At 56.8% G+C, this 21,989-nt stretch overlaps 1 protein-coding gene and 3 non-coding genes across 4 annotated transcripts; all 4 read right to left on the bottom strand.

The window, feature by feature from the left end:
• Positions 1-5,835: 5,835 nt before the first annotated feature.
• Positions 5,836-8,508, bottom strand: LOC126984345 (uncharacterized). Its single transcript, XM_050837959.1, has 4 exons — positions 7,628-8,508; positions 6,996-7,479; positions 6,730-6,933; positions 5,836-5,856 (listed from the first exon to the last, which is right to left on the bottom strand). The coding sequence occupies exons 1-4, from the start codon at positions 8,506-8,508 to the stop codon at positions 5,836-5,838; spliced, it is 1,590 nt and encodes a 529-aa protein (XP_050693916.1).
• Positions 6,019-6,211, bottom strand: LOC126984942 (U2 spliceosomal RNA). The gene has a single exon (XR_007738242.1). It is a non-coding gene; the product is annotated as a U2 spliceosomal RNA (small nuclear RNA).
• Positions 8,509-15,834: 7,326 nt separating the features above from the next.
• Positions 15,835-16,027, bottom strand: LOC126984941 (U2 spliceosomal RNA). The gene has a single exon (XR_007738241.1). It is a non-coding gene; the product is annotated as a U2 spliceosomal RNA (small nuclear RNA).
• A 5,354-nt stretch (positions 16,028-21,381) lies between these two features.
• LOC126984906 (U5 spliceosomal RNA) lies at positions 21,382-21,497 on the bottom strand. Its single transcript, XR_007738207.1, has one exon. It is a non-coding gene; the product is annotated as a U5 spliceosomal RNA (small nuclear RNA).
• Between the last annotated feature and the right edge of the window lie 492 nt (positions 21,498-21,989).

Here is a 21,989-nt window from a genome sequence, read left to right as displayed (position 1 = left end):
GCCCTCATCACATTAGTGCGCCGCACCTCGTCCCGCACACGGGCGATGTGCGGGCCAAAGGACAGGCTGGAGTCAACAGTGACCCCGAGGTACTTGTAAGTGTGCACCCACGGCACGGGCGTACCCTCGAGGTCGAAGGGCTCAGGAAGGTGGCCGTGGCGGAAGGCCATGGCCTTTGTCTTAGTCCGGTTGACGACCAGCCCTAGGGCGGCGCACGTCTGAGTCAGCCGGCGGAGGAGCTGGCGGGCGCAGGCCACCTGGTTGGGGCCCCACACCACCAGGGCCACATCGTCCGCATACGATAGGACTCTTGCGGTTCCGCTCGTCGGAAGGGCCGCCAACTTCTCGACGAGCAGATTGAACAGCACGGGGCTCAGGACGCCACCCTGAGGCGTGCCGTTCTCAAAAGTCTCTATCGCGGACGTATGGCCCTGAAATCGGACGGCCGCTCTCCGTCCCTCCAGATAATGGCCCACCCACGCCAGCAGGCGGCCACGGACGCCCCGTTCAGCGAGAATGGAGAGCATGGCTGGGGCTGAGGCGAGCTCAAAAGCTTTCTCGAGGTCGAGAAATACCACCACCGCCCGTCTCCCCAAGACACCAGAGAGGAGGGTGGAGATGCAGTCCCTGGTGCCCCTGCCCCGGCGGAAGGCAAAGAGGTGGTGATGGAGGGGGCCCATCGCCCACTGAAGGCGCGGAAGCAGGACTCGCTCCATACACTTGCCGAGGCAGCTTAGGAGGGAGATCGGGCGATGTTGGAGCCCGTCTCCACTCTTGGGGATGGGAACGATGGTGGCCAGCTTCCAGGAGGCTGGCAGTGCTCCGAGCTCGAAGGACCTGTTAAAGAGTCCCAGAACCTCCGCCAGCATGTCCGGGCCAGCGTTCGCCAGGAAGGAGTAGGGGATCCTGTCGACTCCGGTGGCGGTGTCCTTCCTGGGGATGGCCCGCTCCAGCTCCCAGAGCTCTATAGGCGCGTCAGTGACATGCGCCTGTAGGCAGGCCTCCCTGAAGGCGGCTACTCTCCCAGGGTTCGCCTCCCTCAGCAGGTCGCGAGTGTGGGCCGGAAGCCGGGCGGAAGCAGCACGGGAGGAGAAGGTGGCAACGAGCCGCTCCGCCTCGGCCTGGGGCTGTGGGTGTAGAGCTGGGCGCGCAACGGCACCCCCGGCGACGGCCCTCAGCTTCCGCCAGAGGACTGCAGCGGACGTACAGCCGTCAAGTCCCTCGCACCACGCCAGCCAGTGCTCCTCCTGCACCCGGTCGGCGGTTTCCCTGGAGCGACGGTCAGCAGCGCGATGCTAGCCTCGCGTCGCCTCCGTGTTTACTCTCCTGTTGCTTACGGGCCTGGTTGACTCGGTGGTTCGCCTCCCTCACCTCCTCGGTATAGTACCACCTGTCACGGTGGACCACCGCCACAGGCCGGAGGAGGGGGATCGCCTCATCAGCAGCTGCTGTGAAGGCGTCAACCAGGCGCGCGTCCGCCGCCTCGAGGTCGTCGGGTCGGATGGTGGCGGCCAGACGACGGGCGACGGCCCCGCGGAACCGAGGCCAGTCAGCCCGGCGCAGGTTCCAGCGAGGAGGCCGCTGTGGTAACACAGGCGGCGGGACAGGAGTGCAACAACGGAGGCGAAATGGTCGCTCGCGAGGTGCGGGTGGAGGGTCCACGTCGCGTCGACTGCAAGTGGCTGCGACACAAAGCTGAGGTCCAGGACGCCACCAGCCATGTGCGTGGGCACCCCGGTGTTGAGGAGCGCAACCCCAGGAACGTCCTCCAAGGCCGAGGCAAGGTGGCGCCCTGCGCGGTTCCTCCCCCTACTCCCCCACCTTTCATGGTGGGCGTTGAAATCACCCCCGATGAAGGTGGGTTCGTCATTAGCCAGGGAGAGGAGTTCAGTGTAGTCGGGCTCGGCCCGCGGCCCACTGTACACGCAGTAGAACGCGACACACGCGCTCGGCAAGGTCACCTTGACTGCCAATACCTCCACACCGGCACCGCACAGCACGTTGCGATGCACTCGAGAACAGGGAAGTACATCCCTGACCAAGATACAACACCCACGCGCCGCACCGGCGACGGCAGGGAGGTAAAAGGCCCTGTAGCCCTTGAAGGGCACCGACTGGCCCTCCCGAAGGAGCGTCTCCTGTAATAGGATGACGTCAAAGCCGTCGGTGCCGATCGCAGCTCGCAGGAGGTTAACCTTGCCGCGCACGCCGCACACGTTCCACTGCAGAACACTTAGCGGTCGGTCGCCGAGGAGGTCCCCGGGGCGATCACAGGGGCCGCCGCGCGCGAGGGGGCCGGCCCCCGGCGCTTCGGGGTCACAATGCCTTTGGGCTGCGGGATGCGGGAGCGGGTCGGAGCCACCTGCACTGGGATGTGTGAGCGGGGCTTGGCTGTCTGGGACGCCTGCGCTGGCTGGGCCACCGAGACGGCAGGTGCCACTGCTGCCCGGGAGGGCGCGTCGACCTCCATGCGGGACTCCGCCGCGGGAGGTGGAGCGTCCTCGCGGACAGGGGCCCGCACAGCTGGAGGCGCAGCAACTGGAGTTTGCAGCGGGGTGGCGGGAGACGCGACCGGACTGTCGATGGTGGGGAAACACTCCTCCACCGTCGCCTTCGCGATGACTCGCAGCTCCGCCTCGTCCGGTGTTAGCTTTAGGAGGCCGGTTAGCGCCAGAGCGAAGCTCGCCAGCATCCCCTCTAGTGCAGCCCTGGTGACCAGGACATGGCCGGGAGGAGGAACAAGGGGTGCAGCTGGCGCGATCACGGGGGGGCGCGGCCCGCGGTTCCTCCGACGCCTTACGCGCTGGGGGAGGGCCGGTGGAGGCACTGCGGGAGTGAGCTGCGTGGAGGGGACCGAGGCGGATGCCGGGCGTGGGGGAGGGGCTTGTGTTGAGGAGGAGGCCGGGTGGGGTTGCGTGGCAGGCGGTGGAGGAGGCGTAGCTGGCGGCGGCACAGCCGGAGCAGCGTTGCCGCGAGACGTGGCCGGTGGTGGGAGGGCCGGGAAGTGCTCCCGGGAGGCGAGCGTTGTCTGACCGGGTGGGGCAGGCCGACGCTGGGACCTCGAGCGGGAACGCCCGGTCCACGCCGGCCGAGAGGGGTTGTGGGCCGCACGCCACTCCTCCTGACGCTGGATTCCCCGATCCACTATGTTCAACCGGGAGGGGCAGCGCCGGCTCCACGCGTGGTGGTGCTGGCGGCAGTTGGGGCAGAGGGCGGTCACGCTCTCGCCGGCCTTGTATTTCGCAAGGCAGGCCTCCGTCATGTGCTGCCCCGAGCACATGCCGCACACTGCCTGGCGATTGCAGCGGGAGCGATGGTGGCCGTATTGCTGGCAGCGATAGCAACGGAGGGGCTCGGCGTTGAAGGGGCGCGTGTAAAATACGCCCCAGCTCCCCAGGTCGAGCATGCCTGGCAAGGGGCCCCTCACCGAGATGAGGACCTGCCTCGTGGCAAGGTTGTCGCGCGTCATACAGCGCTCTGCCGTGACGACGCTCGGGTGGCGGAGGAGAGCCTTGAGAGGCATGGCAACCGGGTAAGTGGTCACCACCCCCTTGGTGGTTGCGTCGCCCATCAGCCGCAACTGCACCGCCTTGCCATGCACCGACGTGGTGTTCATGAGGGCACGGAGGGCTTCCTCGGAAGGCGGGGTGACCAGCACGCTGCCGTTCTCCAGGAAGCGCATCTGGAGGCGTAGCCCGAGCTCCTCCTCCAGGGCCTCCGCCAGGTCGAGGGCAGTCTCGAACCCCGGTGTTGGAGGGACGACAACCTTGGGGTTGGCAGGAGATGCAGCAGCAGCGTGGCGGGCAGCCTGCTCGGGGTGCGAGACGGCACCGAGCAGGTTGGAATGGGCAGCGGCGGAGGCAGATGTAGGAGCAGCGGTGGAGGCAGTAGAGGTGGCAGCAGTGGGGGCAGTAGCAGTAGAACGGGGGAACGGCGTCGGGCGTGAGCCGCTGGGCAGGGTGGGGGTAGCGGAGGTGCCAAGTGGTGAACGGGAGCGGGGAGGCGAAGGTGGCGGAGGTGGGTGGGAGCGGTGGGCACGGTCACGCACCCTTCCCACTACCACCCAATCCTCATCAGAAGAGTCGGGGAGTGGGATAAGGGCCGCCTCATCACTCTCACTCCCCGACTCAAGGCGTAGCTGCTTATCAGCTGGCGACTCGGAGTCGGAGCTCTCCGAGTCGCTAGCGGGGCGGACACGCTTGTCCGAGGACATCCTAGCAACAAGACAGCACTCGGGCTGGACCACAGCTAGACATTGAACAAAAAATAAAATAAAAAAGTAACAAAATCTAGCCTACGAGGAGCCGGCTTGCCTACGGCAGCGGAGGGCTAAAGCCTGCCCACCCTCTAAAGGGCTCGGCAGGCGCTGTCGCCCCTTGCGGGTCTTGGGGGACCTAACACTAACCCTGGTTGTTCCTCTAACCACCCCTTTATCCTAAGGGGCCCCCTCGTGGCACTGCCCTCGGGGTTCGGCGTCGTACTAAACCAGGGTCTAAGGCTCAAACACACAAACAAAAGACAAAAAAAAGCACAAAAACAGAGCAGCAGGAAGGCTGCAGTCGCGTGTAACGAGCGACGCCAAGTCTGGACCATGGGGTCTGTGTGGTCTGATTTTCTTTGTAAATCTATGTAAATCTCATGAGAAACCCACATACATATATAACTGGTTGCGCAAACACCCCAGGTTAACTCTATTTACATGGGGAAAAATACCATTACAATTGTAGTACATTTCGGGCCATTACACGACCTTCCCCTTCGATTTGGTATTTTTTCCCATAAGTAAATCTAGAACATAGCCATAAGGTGTCAGGGGTCAAAACAGGGTATCGTTGCCAAAAGTGGTCAATCTGCCTATTAATTCTTTTAATTATTGCGCGAGAACGGTAAATATTTATAATGGAAATAAAATACCAGAGACCTTATATTGATATTGGAGGCCTACCAAGGAAATCTCAGGTCTCAAGCAGGCCTAACCTGCGGTCAGTTTGTCACTCCGTGACGTCACACCAAGGCATTTTGGGGCCGAGACTAACGCCCCTGCCTCGGTGGTAGGTTGTGGAGCGAGCTCATTCTCACGAGCGACATCGCCCCTTTCAGGTGAGGAAAGAACTGTTCACGGTCTTCAACTCACTTGGCTATAATACTATAACTGAGACTGCATTCTCACGAGCGACATCGCCCCTTTCAGGTGTGCCAAAGGCAAGCCTGACAGATGGGAAGCTGGGCGTCGTCCAGACCAAGGCCAACATGCAGCAGTAAACACTTTTGAAGCTGCGTTGTGGGGGATTACCTGTGGCAGGGTGTGAAGAGAGAAGGAAGGAGGAGGCCAAAAGGGTGGTATGTGTGTTGTCCTCAGGGGTAACAATGGATAAGCGCAAACACTCACTAGTTTAGTTAGGACTTAATTAAGGTGTGGAATGGTGGAGTCTGTGTTTCCCCGTGTGGGCGGAAACAATTATGTTGGTGCTACTTATTGCCATGTGTGCATGCTAGGTTAAGGTGTTAATGTCAACCTGTGTTCAGGGTATTTACAAGTGTAATTAGTGATGTAAGCTAACCTCTAATAAGGGAACCCTGTCCTATGACCCTTAGTTCACCATCAGAATCCCTAAACAATAATTACCTCAAGTAACTTTCTTAAAGTCGTGTTACCTATATCACTTGGACAGGTGATGATCCTGTGTGCGATAATGGTGCCTTATAAGACTGGGTGAATAAACTACTAATTTTACTCTGTGGTTTAAATGATCAATAATTAATTCTACTTTGAGGTATAATGAACCCACATAATTAATTAAAAAGAGTGCCCATGAACGGCACGACACGGTCAGGTCACACCACACGCTCCGCTCCCTGCAGAAGGGTGTGCTGCAGCGTGTGGTCAGCAATAAGGAGGAGCGGTCTGCATCATCTTCAGGAGCCGTGACATGGCCTTCTGAGCCCGCCAGAGCACGAGGGCGGTACCTAAGAACATAGCCTTAGGCAACTATCATGATCGAGTTTATTCCTCCCCTGGGGGAGTGGACCGATCCCGGAGGTACTGCAATACCGGGCCGATCCGCGGCAAAGGTGGAGCAAGCCCCTAGCACTTCGCCATAGTCCAAAAATCAGATTAATATCGTAGATCCCACATGGGGATCGTATCAGATATTAAGCTGATAAGAACAGATACTACACTTTGATCTTAGCCAAAAGGCCGAGAAGCGATGCCGCCCACCTTCCTCCTTCCTTTAAGATTAACCCCTAAGAAGGGGAACGGGCCTTTGTCGACTACGACGGCCCGTCGCAGTCATGGCTGGGGCTATATATGTGCATACACGGCACGCCGCGCGCACGTGTGCAGGTACAGAAATACATACACACGCGCACACACACGCCAATGTACGCACATATAGACATTTACCCTTCCACTAAGTGGTTATTGTTAACACCCCTTCCCACTAAGTGGGTTGGGGCACAGGCGCACCAGGCGTCCTGTAGCTGACTTAAAAATTCATTCACGCACATACTCACACACAAACACCCACACATACATACACGCACTAACACGCCCATATATACAGAACAGAGAGCCTACCTGGGCGGCTCATATGCCCGCACTAGGGCAGTAAGCGCCCTGTCGTCCAGGGCCCCCACCAAGGCTGGCGCTGAGAGCCCCTCCCGGTTTTGAAGCAGGTTGCGCGTCGCACCGCACTCGAGGAGGTAGTGGAGGAGCGGCTGGAGGACCTCCTCCTCGCAGTACGGGCACTCGACAGGGACAGGGTCATCCGGGTGAAGGACCGACGCACATTTGTAGCCGAGACGGAGGCGGCGGATGTTGGATGCCTCCCGTCTCGGCAGATTTGGCGGCAGCTGGCGGGCGCCGGTGTTAGTGGCCGCCGAGTACCAAAACGCGGACGGCGAGCCCGCAGCCAGGGCCTCCTCCAGCTCCTGACGACCCCAGTAGCAGATCGTGCGGCCATGGCCCTCTTCACTTGGGCAAGGCTAACCACAACAGGCCGCGTGACAGCAGGCAGGAGCGTTGCCTCAGCAGCAGCGCCGTCCGCCGCCTCGTTGCCTGCCACGCCCGAGTGGCTGGGCAACCAGTTAACTTTTACAGGGCGCCCCGCTCCTCTCAACTCTGCCAGCCTCGCAAGGATGGAGGTGAGGAGAGACACGTTGTCGCGCGGGGGGTCCTGTAGCAGAGAGCGGATGGCAGGGACTGAATCGCAGTGGATCAAGACAGGGCCCCGACCCCCTTCCACTGCATGATCCAGCGCCCCGCCAATGGCTGCCAGCTCAGCCTGGGTGGAGGAACAACCGTCTGGCAGACGAAAAACAGCAGTGACCCCACCGCACACAAAAGCAGCGCCGACAGCCCCCGTCTGGTGGTTGACGGAGCCGTCCGTGAAGTACACGGAGGCTCCAGGGTGCGCTGCTTCCCGCTCTCTGCTGTCTGCCTCCCTGGCCAACTCCAGAGGGGTGAGGAGGGCCGTCCTGGTGGCGAGCGGGCGTATGGTGGCTGGTTAGGCCGGCGGCTCCACGGGGGCGGCCACCGTAGGTGGGGTGGGGGGCGTCCACAGCCGTCACAAGGGCGTGGGGGAGTTCGCTATTGCGAATCGTGGCCGCCGCCACAGTCGCCCACGTTCTCTTGCGGAACAGGAGAGGGTCCTGCAGGAGGGCCTGCCCGACGGAGGCACGGAGCTGCTCCGCCCCCATGCATCTGAGCAGCGCCGCCAGATGCCCCACTGAGAGTTGGGTGACTCTCGCGGCGACGCTGCACACGCGTGCCTCCGCCCGGAGGCACACGCATTTCGTCCACATGGGGGCGCCAATGATGACGCGGAGGGCGGCGTTCTGAGCTGTCTCCAGCGGCCTAAGCGCCGCCGGACCCACCGTCAGCAGGCACGGCGTCCCATAATCAATACAGGACCGAACGCCCTGGATGTAGAAAGTCCGCAGGACCCTGTCCCCAGACCCACCAGCTGTTCTGGCAAGGGCCCTCATCACATTAGTGCGCCGCCGGACCTCGTCCCGCACACGGGCGATGTGCGGGCCAAAGGACAGGCTGGAGTCAACAGTGACCCCGAGGTACTTGTAAGTGTGCACCCACGGCACGGGCGTACCCTCGAGGTCGAAGGGCTCAGGAAGGTGGCCGTGGCGGAAGGCCATGGCCTTTGTCTTAGTCCTGTTGACGACCAGCCTAGGGCGGCGCACGTCTGAGTCAGCCGGCGGAGGAGCTGGCGGGCGCAGGCCACCTGGTTGGGGCCCCACCACCAGGGCCACATCGTCCGCATACGATAGGACTCTGGCGGTTCGGCTCGTCGGAAGGGACGTGCCCTTCGCGACGAGCAGATGGAACAGCCCGCGGCTCAGGACGCCACCCTGAGGCGTGCCGTTCTCAAAAGTCTCTATCGCGGACGTATGGCCCTGAAATCGGACGGCCGCTCTCCGTCCCTCCAGATAATGGCCCACCCACGCCAGCAGGCGGCCACGGACGCCCCGTTCAGCGAGAATGGAGAGCATGGCTGGGGCTGAGGCGAGCTCAAAAGCTTTCTCGAGGTCGAGAAATACCACCACCGCCCGTCTCCCCAAGACACCAGAGAGGAGGTGGAGATGCAGTCCCTGGTGCCCCTGCCCCGGCGGAAGGCAAAGAGGTGGTGATGGAGGGGCCCATCGCCCACTGAAGGCGCGGAAGCAGGACTCGCTCCATACACTTGCCGAGGCAGCTTAGGAGGAGATCGGGCGATGTTGGAGCCCGTCTCCACTCTTGGGGATGGGAACGATGGTGGCCAGCTTCCAGGAGGCTGGCAGTGCTCCGAGCTCGAAGGACCTGTTAAAGAGTCCCAGAACCTCCGCCAGCATGTCCGGGCCAGCGTTCGCCAGGAAGGAGTAGGGGATCCTGTCGACTCCGGTGGCGGTGTCCTTCCTGGGGATGGCCCGCTCCAGCTCCCAGAGCTCTATAGGCGCGTCAGTGACATGCGCCTGTAGGCAGGCCTCCATGAAGGCGGCTCATCTCCCGGGGTTCACCTCCCTCAGCAGGTCGCGAGTGTGGGCCGGAAGCCGGGCGGAAGCAGCACGGGAGGAGAAGGTGGCAACGAGCCGCTCCGCCTCGGCCTGGGGCTGTGGGTGTAGAGCTGGGCGCGCAACGGCACCCCCGGCGACGGCCCTCAGCTTCCGCCAGAGGACTGCAGCGGACGTACAGCCGTCAAGTCCTCGCACCACGCCAGCCAGTGCTCCTCCTGCACCCGGTCGGCGGTTTCCCTGGCGCGACGGACAGCAGCGCGCAGCAAGCCTCGCGTCGCCTCCGTGTTGACTCTCCTGTTAAGCTTACGGGCCTGGTTGACTCGGTGGTTCGCCTCCCTCACCTCCTCGGTATAGTACCACCTGTCACGGTGGACCACCGCCACAGGCCGGAGGAGGGGGATCGCCTCATCAGCAGCTGCTGTGAAGGCGTCAACCAGTCGCTAGTCCGCCGCCTCGAGGTCGTCGGGTCGGATGGTGGCGGCCAGACGACGGGCGACGGCCCCGCGGAACCGAGGCCAGTCAGCCCGGCGCAGGTTCCAGCGAGGAGGCCGCTGTGGTAACACAGGCGGCGGGACAGGGAGTGCAACAACGGAGGCGAAATGGTCGCTCGCGAGGTGCGGGTGGAGGGTCCACGTCGCGTCGACTGCAAGTGGCTGCGACACAAAGCTGAGGTCCAGGACGCCACCAGCCATGTGCGTGGGCACCCCGGTGTTGAGGAGCGCAACCCCAGGAACGTCCTCCAAGGCCGAGGCAAGGTGGCGCCCTGCGCGGTTCCTCCCCCTACTCCCCCACCTTTCATGGTGGGCGTTGAAGTCACCCCCGATGAAGATGGGTTCGTCATTAGCCAGGGAGAGGAGTTCAGTGTAGTCGGGCTCGGCCCGCGGCCCACTGTACACGCAGTAGAACGCGACACACGCGCTCGGCAAGGTCACCTTGACTGCCAATACCTCCACACCGGCACCGCACAGCACGGGGCGATGCACTCGAGAACAGGGAAGTACATCCCTGACCAAGATACAACACCCACGCGCCGCACCGGCGACGGCAGGGAGGTAAAAGGCCCTGTAGCCCTTGAAGGGCACCGACTGGCCCTCCCGAAGGAGCGTCTCCTGTAATAGGATGACGTCAAAGCCGTCGGTGCCGATCGCAGCTCGCAGGAGGTTAACCTTGCCGCGCACGCCGCACACGTTCCACTGCAGAACACTTAGCGGTCGGTCGCCGAGGAGGTCCCCGGGGCGATCACAGGGGCCGCCGCGCGCGAGGGGGCCGGCCCCCGGCGCTTCGGGGTCACAATGCCTTTGGGCTGCGGGATGCGGGAGCGGGTCGGAGCCACCTGCACTGGGATGTGTGAGCGGGGCTTGGCTGTCTGGGACGCCTGCGCTGGCTGGGCCACCGAGACGGCAGGTGCCACTGCTGCCCGGGAGGGCGCGTCGACCTCCATGTCGTATTGCAGTTGTTGCTAGCCTTGTACTCCCAGGGTAGGTGTGTCACCAATCTCCTGTACTTAGTATTATTCCTTATGGCTATGTTCTAGATTTACTTATGGGAAAAAATACCAAATCGAAGGGGAAGGTCGTGTAATGGCCCGAAATGTACTACAATTGTAATGGTATTTTTCCCCATGTAAATAGAGTTAACCTGGGGTGTTTGCGCAACCAGTTATATATGTATGTGGGTTTCTCATGAGATTTACATAGATTTACATAGAAAATCAGACCACACAGACCCCATGGTCCAGACTTGGCGTCGCTCGTTACACGCGACTGCAGCCTTCCTGCTGCTCTGGCGCGTCAGTGACATGCGCCTGTAGGCAGGCCTCCCTGAAGGCGGCTACTCTCCCGGGGTTCGCCTCCCTCAGCAGGTCGCGAGTGTGGGCCGGAAGCCGGGCGGAAGCAGCACGGGAGGAGAAGGTGGCAACGAGCCGCTCCGCCTCGGCCTGGGGCTGTGGGTGTAGAGCTGGGCGCGCAACGGCACCCCCGGCGACGGCCCTCAGCTTCCGCCAGAGGACTGCAGCGGACGTACAGCCGTCAAGTCCCTCGCACCACGCCAGCCAGTGCTCCTCCTGCACCCGGTCGGCGGTTTCCCTGGCGCGACGGACAGCAGCGCGCAGCAAGCCTCGCGTCGCCTCCGTGTTGACTCTCCTGTTAAGCTTACGGGCCTGGTTGACTCGGTGGTTCGCCTCCCTCACCTCCTCGGTATAGTACCACCTGTCACGGTGGACCACCGCCACAGGCCGGAGGAGGGGGATCGCCTCATCAGCAGCTGCTGTGAAGGCGTCAACCAGGCGCGCGTCCGCCGCCTCGAGGTCGTCGGGTCGGATGGTGGCGGCCAGACGACGGGCGACGGCCCCGCGGAACCGAGGCCAGTCAGCCCGGCGCAGGTTCCAGCGAGGAGGCCGCTGTGGTAACACAGGCGGCGGGACAGGGAGTGCAACAACGGAGGCGAAATGGTCGCTCGCGAGGTGCGGGTGGAGGGTCCACGTCGCGTCGACTGCAAGTGGCTGCGACACAAAGCTGAGGTCCAGGACGCCACCAGCCATGTGCGTGGGCACCCCGGTGTTGAGGAGCGCAACCCCAGGAACGTCCTCCAAGGCCGAGGCAAGGTGGCGCCCTGCGCGGTTCCTCCCCCTACTCCCCCACCTTTCATGGTGGGCGTTGAAGTCACCCCCGATGAAGGTGGGTTCGTCATTAGCCAGGGAGAGGAGTTCAGTGTAGTCGGGCTCGGCCCGCGGCCCACTGTACACGCAGTAGAACGCGACACACGCGCTCGGCAAGGTCACCTTGACTGCCAATACCTCCACACCGGCACCGCACAGCACGGGGCGATGCACTCGAGAACAGGGAAGTACATCCCTGACCAAGATACAACACCCACGCGCCGCACCGGCGACGGCAGGGAGGTAAAAGGCCCTGTAGCCCTTGAAGGGCACCGACTGGCCCTCCCGAAGGAGCGTCTCCTGTAATAGGATGACGTCAAAGCCGTCGGTGCCGATCGCAGCTCGCAGGAGGTTAACCTTGCCGCGCACGCCGCACACGTTCCACTGCAGAACACTTAGCGGTCGGTCGCCGAGGAGGTCCCAGGGCGAGCACAGGGGCCGCCGCGCGCGAGGGGGCCGGCCCCCGGCGCTTCGGGGTCACAATGCCTTTGGGCTGCGGGATGCGGGAGCGGGTCGGAGCCACCTGCACTGGGATGTGTGAGCGGGGCTTGGCTGTCTGGGACGCCTGCGCTGGCTGGGCCACCGAGACGGCAGGTGCCACTGCTGCCCGGGAGGGCGCGTCGACCTCCATGCGGGACTCCGCCGCGGGAGGTGGAGCGTCCTCGCGGACAGGGGCCCGCACAGCTGGAGGCGCAGCAACTGGAGTTTGCAGCGGGGTGGCGGGAGACGCGACCGGACTGTCGATGGTGGGGAAACACTCCTCCACCGTCGCCTTCGCGATGACTCGCAGCTCCGCCTCGTCCGGTGTTAGCTTTAGGAGGCCGGTTAGCGCCAGAGCGAAGCTCGCCAGCATCCTCTAGTGCAGCCCTGGTGACCAGGACATGGCCGGGAGGAGGAACAAGGGTGCAGCTGGCGCGATCACGGGGGCGCGGCCCGCGGTTCCTCCGACGCCTTACGCGCTGGGGGAGGGCCGGTGGAGGCACTCCTGAAGAGAGCAGCGTCGAGGTGACCTAGGCGGATGCCGGGCGTGGGGAGGGCTTGTGTTGAGGAGGTGGCGGGGTGGGGTTGCGTGGCAGGCGGTGGTGTAGGGGTAGCTGTCGGCGGGTCAGCCTGAGCAGGTTTGCCGCTAGACGTGGCCGGTGGTGGGAGGGCCGGGAAGTGCTCCCGGGAGGCGAGCGTTGTCTGACCGGGTGGGGCAGGCCGACGCTGGGACCTCGAGCGGGAACGCCCGGTCCACGCCGGCCGAGAGGGGTTGTGGGCCGCACGCCACTCCTCCTGACGCTGGATTCCCCGATCCACTATGTTCAACCGGGAGGGGCAGCGCCGGCTCCACGCGTGGTGGTGCTGGCGGCAGTTGGGGCAGAGGGCGGTCACGCTCTCGCCGGCCTTGTATTTCGCAAGGCAGGCCTCCGTCATGTGCTGCCCCGAGCACATGCCGCACACTGCCTGGCGATTGCAGCGGGAGCGATGGTGGCCGTATTGCTGGCAGCGATAGCAACGGAGGGGCTCGGCGTTGAAGGGGCGCGTGTAAAATACGCCCCAGCTCCCCAGGTCGAGCATGCCTGGCAAGGGGCCCCTCACCGAGATGAGGACCTGCCTCGTGGCAAGGTTGTCGCGCGTCATACAGCGCTCTGCCGTGACGACGCTCGGGTGGCGGAGGAGAGCCTTGAGAGGCATGGCAACCGGGTAAGTGGTCACCACCCCCTTGGTGGTTGCGTCGCCCATCAGCCGCAACTGCACCGCCTTGCCATGCACCGACGTGGTGTCCATGAGGGCACGGAGGGCTTCCTCGGAAGGCGGGGTGACCAGCACGCTGCCGTTCTCCAGGAAGCGCATCTGGAGGCGTAGCCCGAGCTCCTCCTCCAGGGCCTCCGCCAGGTCGAGGGCAGTCTCGAACCCCGGTGTGGGAGGGACGACACGCTTGGGGTTGGCAGGAGATGCAGCGTGGCGGGCAGCAGCCTGCTCGGGGTGCGAGACGGCACCGAGCAGGTTGGAATGGGCAGCGGCGGAGGCAGATGTAGGAGCAGCGGTGGAGGCAGTAGAGGTGGCAGCAGTGGGGGCAGTAGCAGTAGAACGGGGGAACGGCGTCGGGCGTGAGCCGCTGGGCAGGGTGGGGGTAGCGGAGGTGCCAAGTGGTGAACGGGAGCGGGGAGGCGAAGGTGGCGGAGGTGGGTGGGAGCGGTGGGCACGGTCACGCACCCTTCCCACTACCACCCAATCCTCATCAGAAGAGTCGGGGAGTGGGATAAGGCCGCCTCATCACTCACTCCCCGACTCAAGGCAGCTTATCAGCTGGCGACTCGGAGTCGGAGCTCTCCGAGTCGCTAGCGGGGCGGACACGCTTGTCCGAGGACATCCTAGCAACAAGACAGCACTCGGGCTGGACCACAGCTAGACATTGAACAAAAAATAAAATAAAAAAGTAACAAAATCTAGCCTACGAGGAGCCGGCTTGCCTACGGCAGCGGAGGGCTAAAGCCTGCCCACCCTCTAAAGGGCTCGGCAGGCGCCGCTGTCGCCCCTTGCGGGTCTTGGGGGACCTAACACTAACCCTGGTTGTTCCTCTAACCACCCCTTTATCCTAAGGGGCCCCCTCGTGGCACTGCCCTCGGGGTTCGGCGTCGTACTAAACCAGGGTCTAAGGCTCAAACACACAAACAAAAGACAAAAAAAAGCACAAAAACAGAGCAGCAGGAAGGCTGCAGTCGCGTGTAACGAGCGACGCCAAGTCTGGACCATGGGGTCTGTGTGGTCTGATTTTCTATGTAAATCTATGTAAATCTCATGAGAAACCCACATACATATATAACTGGTTGCGCAAACACCCCAGGTTAACTCTATTTACATGGGGAAAAATACCATTACAATTGTAGTACATTTCGGGCCATTACACGACCTTCCCCTTCGATTTGGTATTTTTTCCCATAAGTAAATCTAGAACATAGCCATAAGGTGTCAGGGGTCAAAACAGGGTATCGTTGCCAAAAGTGGTCAATCTGCCTATTAATTCTTTTAATTATTGCGCGAGAACGGTAAATATTTATAATGGAAATAAAATACCAGAGACCTTATATTGATATTGGAGGCCTACCAAGGAAATCTCAGGTCTCAAGCAGGCCTAACCTGCGGTCAGTTTGTCACTCCGTGACGTCACACCAAGGCATTTTGGGGCCGAGACTAACGCCCCTGCCTCGGTGGTAGGTTGTGGGAGCGAGCTCATTCTCACGAGCGACATCGCCCCTTTCAGGTGAGGAAAGAACTGTTCACGGTCTTCAACTCACTTGGCTATAATACTATAACTGAGACTGCATTCTCACGAGCGACATCGCCCCTTTCAGGTGTGCCAAAGGCAAGCCTGACAGATGGGAAGCTGGGCGTCGTCCAGACCAAGGCCAACATGCAGCAGTAAACACTTTTGAAGCTGCGTTGTGGGGGATTACCTGTGGCAGGGTGTGTGAAGAGAGGAAGGAAAGGAGGAGGCCAAAAGGGTGGTATGTGTGTTGTCCTCAGGGGTAACAATGGATAAGCGCAAACACTCACTAGTTTAGTTAGGACTTAATTAAGGTGTGGAATGGTGGAGTCTGTGTTTCCCCGTGTGGGCGGAAACAATTATGTTGGTGCTACTTATTGCCATGTGTGCATGCTAGGTTAAGGTGTTAATGTCAACCTGTGTTCAGGGTATTTACAAGTGTAATTAGTGATGTAAGCTAACCTCTAATAAGGGAACCCTGTCCTATGACCCTTAGTTCACCATCAGAATCCCTAAACAATAATTACCTCAAGTAACTTTCTTAAAGTCGTGTTACCTATATCACTTGGACAGGTGATGATCCTGTGTGCGATAATGGTGCCTTATAAGACTGGGTGAATAAACTACTAATTTTACTCTGTGGTTTAAATGATCAATAATTAATTCTACTTTGAGGTATAATGAACCTACATAATTAATTAAAAAGAGTGCCCATGAACGGCACGACACGGTCAGGTCACACCACACGCTCCGCTCCCTGCAGAAGGGTGTGCTGCAGCGTGTGGTCAGCAATAAGGAGGAGCGGTCTGCATCATCTTCAGGAGCCGTGACATGGCCTTCTGAGCCCGCCAGAGCACGAGGGCGGTACCTAAGAACATAGCCTTAGGCAACTATCATGATCGAGTTTATTCCTCCCCTGGGGGAGTGGACCGATCCCGGAGGTACTGCAATACCGGGCCGATCCGCGGCAAAGGTGGAGCAAGCCCCTAGCACTTCGCCATAGTCCAAAAATCAGATTAATATCGTAGATCCCACATGGGGATCGTATCAGATATTAAGCTGATAAGAACAGATACTACACTTTGATCTTAGCCAAAAGGCCGAGAAGCGATGCCGCCCACCAACCAAACGCCCCCTTTATCGCCGCCAGCTACACACACGCTCACCACAAAATATTCCTCATGCTCTAGACTGTTACACTGCAGACACCGGCCTGAGCGCTGCTACCCTACGCCTAGACTCGAAATTCAGATTTGGGGTATTGTCAGAAAAATTTAAACAAACCCCGCATGAGTGCTCAAGACACCCAAAACCATCTAAAGACGGCTCCGTCGGCCACCAGAGACCTGTCACCAACAAGCACGCCCTTTACGCCCCAGAAGCGGCAAACACAGGCTTGCACCTCCTACACAAAGATCGCAGCTCAAACAAGAATTTATCGGGAATCTACCCATTACTCGAGAACTACATAGCACAATCAATAGGTAAATAATATACATGTTTGTGAGTAATACCCACTTAAATCATGACGAAAAATGAAGAAAACTTTTTAGTTGAGAATACCATAAAGTTATTTAATAAACAGAAAACTTTTGAAAGAGTAACTGAACATTTAGGGGGATTAAATCGATCGATCGACGATGGTGTACGTAATAAAGCAAGAGTAATTAATTTGGTAAGTCACATTGTAGTTCTGAAGTCTACGTAAATGTTATCTGTTCTCAGACGAATATGAACAATTTTAATCTCTGGCAACACTCTAACCCCCTCCCCCCCTCTCCCTCGAGATCTAGCCAGGTGATATGACTGCGCCATCCCTCTTCTATTTACAAGGACCCGTCTTAGATCACTGATCTGGCTGGAGAACCCGCGTTCTATTCACCATCGAGATCTGGATCCTCGTGATCTGGGTGATTGTTGATATCCTAGTTATATACATAAATGCTCATCATTTGCTTTTATAATAAAATAAATAAACTTGGGTGGGATACATCTCGACAAGCAGTCGACGACAGACACGGTACTGTGTCGAAATTCATGTATGTATTCAGGATGGGATGTCTCACGGTACCCAGATGTCTCATATGACACCACACCGGGCCAGTGATCTATATATCGACAGAGCAAAGTAATCATTCAGTACTCGGTTTTGAAGAGTAATCACACCCGAAGTACTCGATTTGCAGGAAGTACTCGGTTCCCCCTTCCCTACCACAGACTATTTAGTATTTGACTGCAGACTATTTGAAACTGGGAAGGATATCAGAAATTATTAGACTTTGGAACCTAGTACACTAAATCTCTACAAAAAGACTAATTAACACGTACGATCGAGGCTATACAAGGGATACAATTTACAGTCTGGCATCTTCCAATTGTGTGTTGAAGAATTAAACCTCACACGGACAGGGTTGGCATTGTTTTATATACTATTGATAAATAAGGTCCATATAATTATGTGCATGAAATAAAAAAAAGTAAAATCCATAAAGACCTTCCAAAAAAAATATAAATAACATTAGTTTTTTTCTTCATCTTATTTGCTTGTGTTCTAGTTTTTGCTTTGACACACCTGACACATCATCACACAACCACCACGCTACGACACGGTTTAACCAAGCCAAACCAAACTCGGATACTCCACACAACACCCAGCCATATCACACAGACGCACCACAAATCACACTTAAAATTAAGGCCATCTTACTGTCTTACATCGTGACTATACATCGCCGCTATAGTAAATCGTTTCGCACAACACATCTTCGTACACATGAAAAACTAGTGTTTTCTTTTTCATCAACCTTTCCATTAAGAATAAGTCAGAGCTAAATCTTATACTTGCCAATGCCACACAGTTTGCGATAATCATGTTACTGAAATCGACACAGCATTCCGAAATTAATATATCAGTAAAGACAATTAATAGCCACAAAGGGACCAACCTGCCAAAATGCAGCAACACCAATCTCCAGTTCACCGTTTACGACTGTCAAGTGGTGCGTGCCCGACCACACCTCGCACCTCTCTCCCCGTCCAGTACGCGTACAGTACAAGTCGGTGTGCGGCCAGGCCTCTAACCCTAGCGACCCATGGGGAGAGCATACCCCCTGACAGACCCTTGGCGTACCCCCAGGGGTACGCGTACCCCAGGTCGAAAACCCCTGGTCTAAATGATAACACACACACACACAGGGAACAACACTATTTTTCTTTTCTCTGACTCACAACTATAATTTGTACTAAATATATATTAGGGTAACTACTAACCACACCAGGGTGCCCCGCTAAGCACAACAATTAAACAGTGTGATCCTCTCACTCACGACAAAGAGAAACTGAGGAACTGCGGAGTGCTGAGTGACGGATAGTCAAGCCTCACCCATTCGTTTCCTGTACAAGTTAACAACCTGTATCAACAGCACCTAAACAAGTGTCTATCCTTTAGATCAGGGGTGCTCAACCAAGGCTCAACCCACTGTTTGAGGGCCGCATGCGACCCTCAATAAAGTTGAATGCGGCCCTCGGCAAGTAACCAAAAAATAACCTACTTATCACTATCATAATACGTATACTATTAGTTCATTTAATTTTAATGATACGCAGCAGTAGAAATTATATTATAATTGATATTAATGAATATCTTATTATATGTGAACTTTATAATGTTATAGTATTAAAATGATAAAAAGGCTATTGCTCATCTGGCAGCCTGAATGCTGGCTAGCCTCCCTGATTTTGTTGACTGAGTCCAGCATTGCCACTCCTTGGCATTTTTTACTAGATCTTGGCTTTTGGGCTGGGACCTTCGGCCGTAGTATTAATCTTCCCCGTTCCCTTTCCGTCCCCATCCCCATACGCGGGTCTGGGGTATGTGTAAACCGCCCCATCCCCTCCCCGTCCCCGGCGGGCCAGACAAGACCAACCCGCAGGTCATAATAATGTTGGCAGCACTTTCAAACCAATAATTACAGAAAACGAGATAAATAATGCATTTTTCACACACCATTGTATTCATATGCATTATATATCATAAAACAAAACAATAGGGTAATTGATCTACATGTAAATAACAGGTAACGCGGGTAAGTTCATTTATAAGACAGGTTGGTATCCATGAATGGTCACACACCCGGCCAGCCATGGGGCAGCCGGGTTGTCAGGTCGTGTCATTGGTGGCATTTTTGTCTTAAATCAAGGTGGTCACCAAGAAATGCCCTTTTTTATGGTATATGTTAAGTATTCCCATAATAATGCCATATTTAGTCATCTATCTGCCGTCTTTTGCCATTTTTGGGGCAATTATAAAGGAATCTTCAGGAATAACTGTATGTTTACAATCAAATGGAAACACAAGAGTCTTTACAAACTAAAAGAAATATATTAACTTCAGCAAAGTTTGCGATACAATATCAGTCATAGAAATATTCTGATACTTTTCAATATATTTTCTTCTATAACAACAAACAGAACACTATTTATTCATGAAATATACGAAGGGGAACCTAAAGGTGTCCTGCCTCGCACCCCGCGGAGTGAACACTTTTTCCACCCCATCCGCTCTCCCTCCAGGTAGTGTTAATCAACCCCAACCGCCCTGGGACGCTTAAACTGCGGGTCACAGCAAGGCCTTGGTCACAGCCAAGGAAAAGGGATGGGATGGGAACGGGAATGGGGGAGATTAATACTACGGCCCCTTGGCTTTTTCCCCTTGAAAACAGGCGAATATAGGCTTTTTTTGAAAATTCCCTCCTGCTTGGCTATTCCCTTCGCTCGTGTCCCTGCCCTCTCATCCTCTCGATCAGTCTGGTCTCTGGCTTTGTACCCCTCTCCTGCTCAACCACTCCCTTCCGGGCCTTTCCCACCATTACCCATCCACTCTTACAGCCCTCTCCCCTTACCCGTCGTCTACCAAACCACCTCCCCTGGACCCCTACCCAATAAACTTCCCCCAACCTCCCTGCACACGGGTATAGTTTCGACTCCACAGCGATAGGCAGGTCTGAGTGTGAAAGGGATTTGGGAGTGTTAGTGAACTCTGACCTAAAACTAAGGAAGCAATGTATTAGTGCGAGGAGTAGGGCTAACAGGGTATTAGGCTTTCTTAACAGGACGGTAACCAACAGGAGTGGTTTTTTTTTTTTGTGTGTGTAGAGGTTTATTGTGCAACTATACAATATATGTGATGCCCGTGATTTGCATCCATTACATGCACATGCTCGGATACATAATAGATACACGTAAACAATATTATATAGTTGGACAAAGCGGGCATCGGCCCGCCGCTGTCGGGGGTGTTCGGCATCCTCAGACTCTATTTAGCGTTAGTTACGCCACACATAGATTATGCTGTCCAGTTTTGGTGCCCAAACTACAGAATGGACATCAGCTTGCTAGAATCAGTTCAGAGGAGGATGACCAAGATGATGCAGGGGCTGAGGAACCTCCCATATCAAAACAGGCTGAAACATCTAAACTTACATGCACTAAAAAGACGAAGCGTGCGGGGAGATCTGGTAGAAGTATTCAAATGGGTCAAGGGTTACAACAAAGGCGATAAAAGTAAAGTACTGAGAATTAGCCAGCAGGATAGAACTCGCAGTAATGGATTTAAATTAGAAAAGTATAGATTTAGGAGAGATATAGGCAAGAATTGGTTTAGTAATAGGGTGGTGGGGGAATGGAATAGACTCAGCAATCACATAGTGCAGGGACGACAGCTTGTTTTAAGAGTAGACTGGATAGCTACATGGACGAGGACGACAGGTGGCAGTGAGGTGTGGGTGCAGTAAGGTGACAGGGTACTGGTGCGTGCATAGTACCGCCTGTAAAACGAGGATCAAGCCTCTACCTGTAACCCCTGAAACTACACCTCACCCATCGTGAGTAGTGGGGGGGATTCTGGAGCAGCCCTGTGTAGGCCACCCGGCCTCTTGCAGTTTCCCTATGTTCTTATGTTCACACCGCAGCCGCTCCACGTTTCCCCTCTCCCTGCCCAACAGCAAAATGTTGTCGCTCGCATATAGGTCTTCACTTTATTGTAGCTTATAATAGCCCATTTCCCCATGACCTGCAATTTATATGAAAAGTGTTTTGATTACGACCGTATCAGGCAAGTTACAATATGTACACAACATTATCAGTGTTATGTGTTATATCAATTACTATGCGTATTCACATTGCAGGCAATATAAGGCCCTTATCACACGTTGCCCATCTAATGTGGCCCTGCCACCCAAAAAAGGTTGATCACCACTGCTTTAGATAACACTTCAAACCTTTTATTTTACCCTTGGCTACTTTTCAATTGTTTATTTAAATTGATTTACATATAAATACGAAGAATAAAAAAAAAGAATAAAACCTCAAAAATTACCCCCCCCCAAAAAAAAAAAGGGGGTTGGGTGATGTTTTTTTCCAACCCTGCACACGGAGGATAATTCGTATATAATCATGGCGTAATATTAGGCCCACTAGGTGGGCCAAGAAAAAATTATGTAAGACTCATTGAGTTGTTCCCCTCCACGGAAATCTTTAGTAAAAGGCGAAAGATTTATGCGTTTTGAAGGGAAACCAGAGTTGCCACATCGTTTCGTTCGTTTAAAGGTTTATTGTACAAAAGATATACAAATACATATACTACAATAAAAAAATATATATACATACATTTGTTATAAAAAGTGTACAAAGCGGGCATCAGCCCGCCGGTGTTTGCTTGGTCAGGTGCGCCTCATGTGGGTGTGGTGGCGGTGACGCATCTGTGTTCTTCGTCACTATGGGTGCGAGGAAGGGGTGACGGGTCATCGGGGTGGAGGTGCCGCCCTGAGCACCTCGAGCAGCAGGTCTGGTGGCGAGCGCTGGACCAGGAGGGCAGCCTTGACCTCCCGGCTGCTCAGCAGGCCGCCGGGTGCAGGCTGGGTGTCGGGCTCTGGGGCTGGCCTGAGTCGCGCGGTGGCCGGGCACGACAGCAGGTAGTGCACCAGCGGGCGGCGGCTGTGTCTGCCGCAGTGGGCACACTCCTGCCCCTGGAAACCGTCCTGGAGCTGCTCCCTGGTGCTGTAGCCCAGCCTGACA

Source organism: Eriocheir sinensis, chromosome 57 (genome assembly GCF_024679095.1).
Source record: "Eriocheir sinensis breed Jianghai 21 chromosome 57, ASM2467909v1, whole genome shotgun sequence".
Taxonomy (NCBI): domain Eukaryota; kingdom Metazoa; phylum Arthropoda; class Malacostraca; order Decapoda; family Varunidae; genus Eriocheir; species Eriocheir sinensis.
The sequence above is the reverse complement of the archived record's forward strand: the minus strand, read 5'-3'. Positions and strand labels throughout refer to the sequence as shown.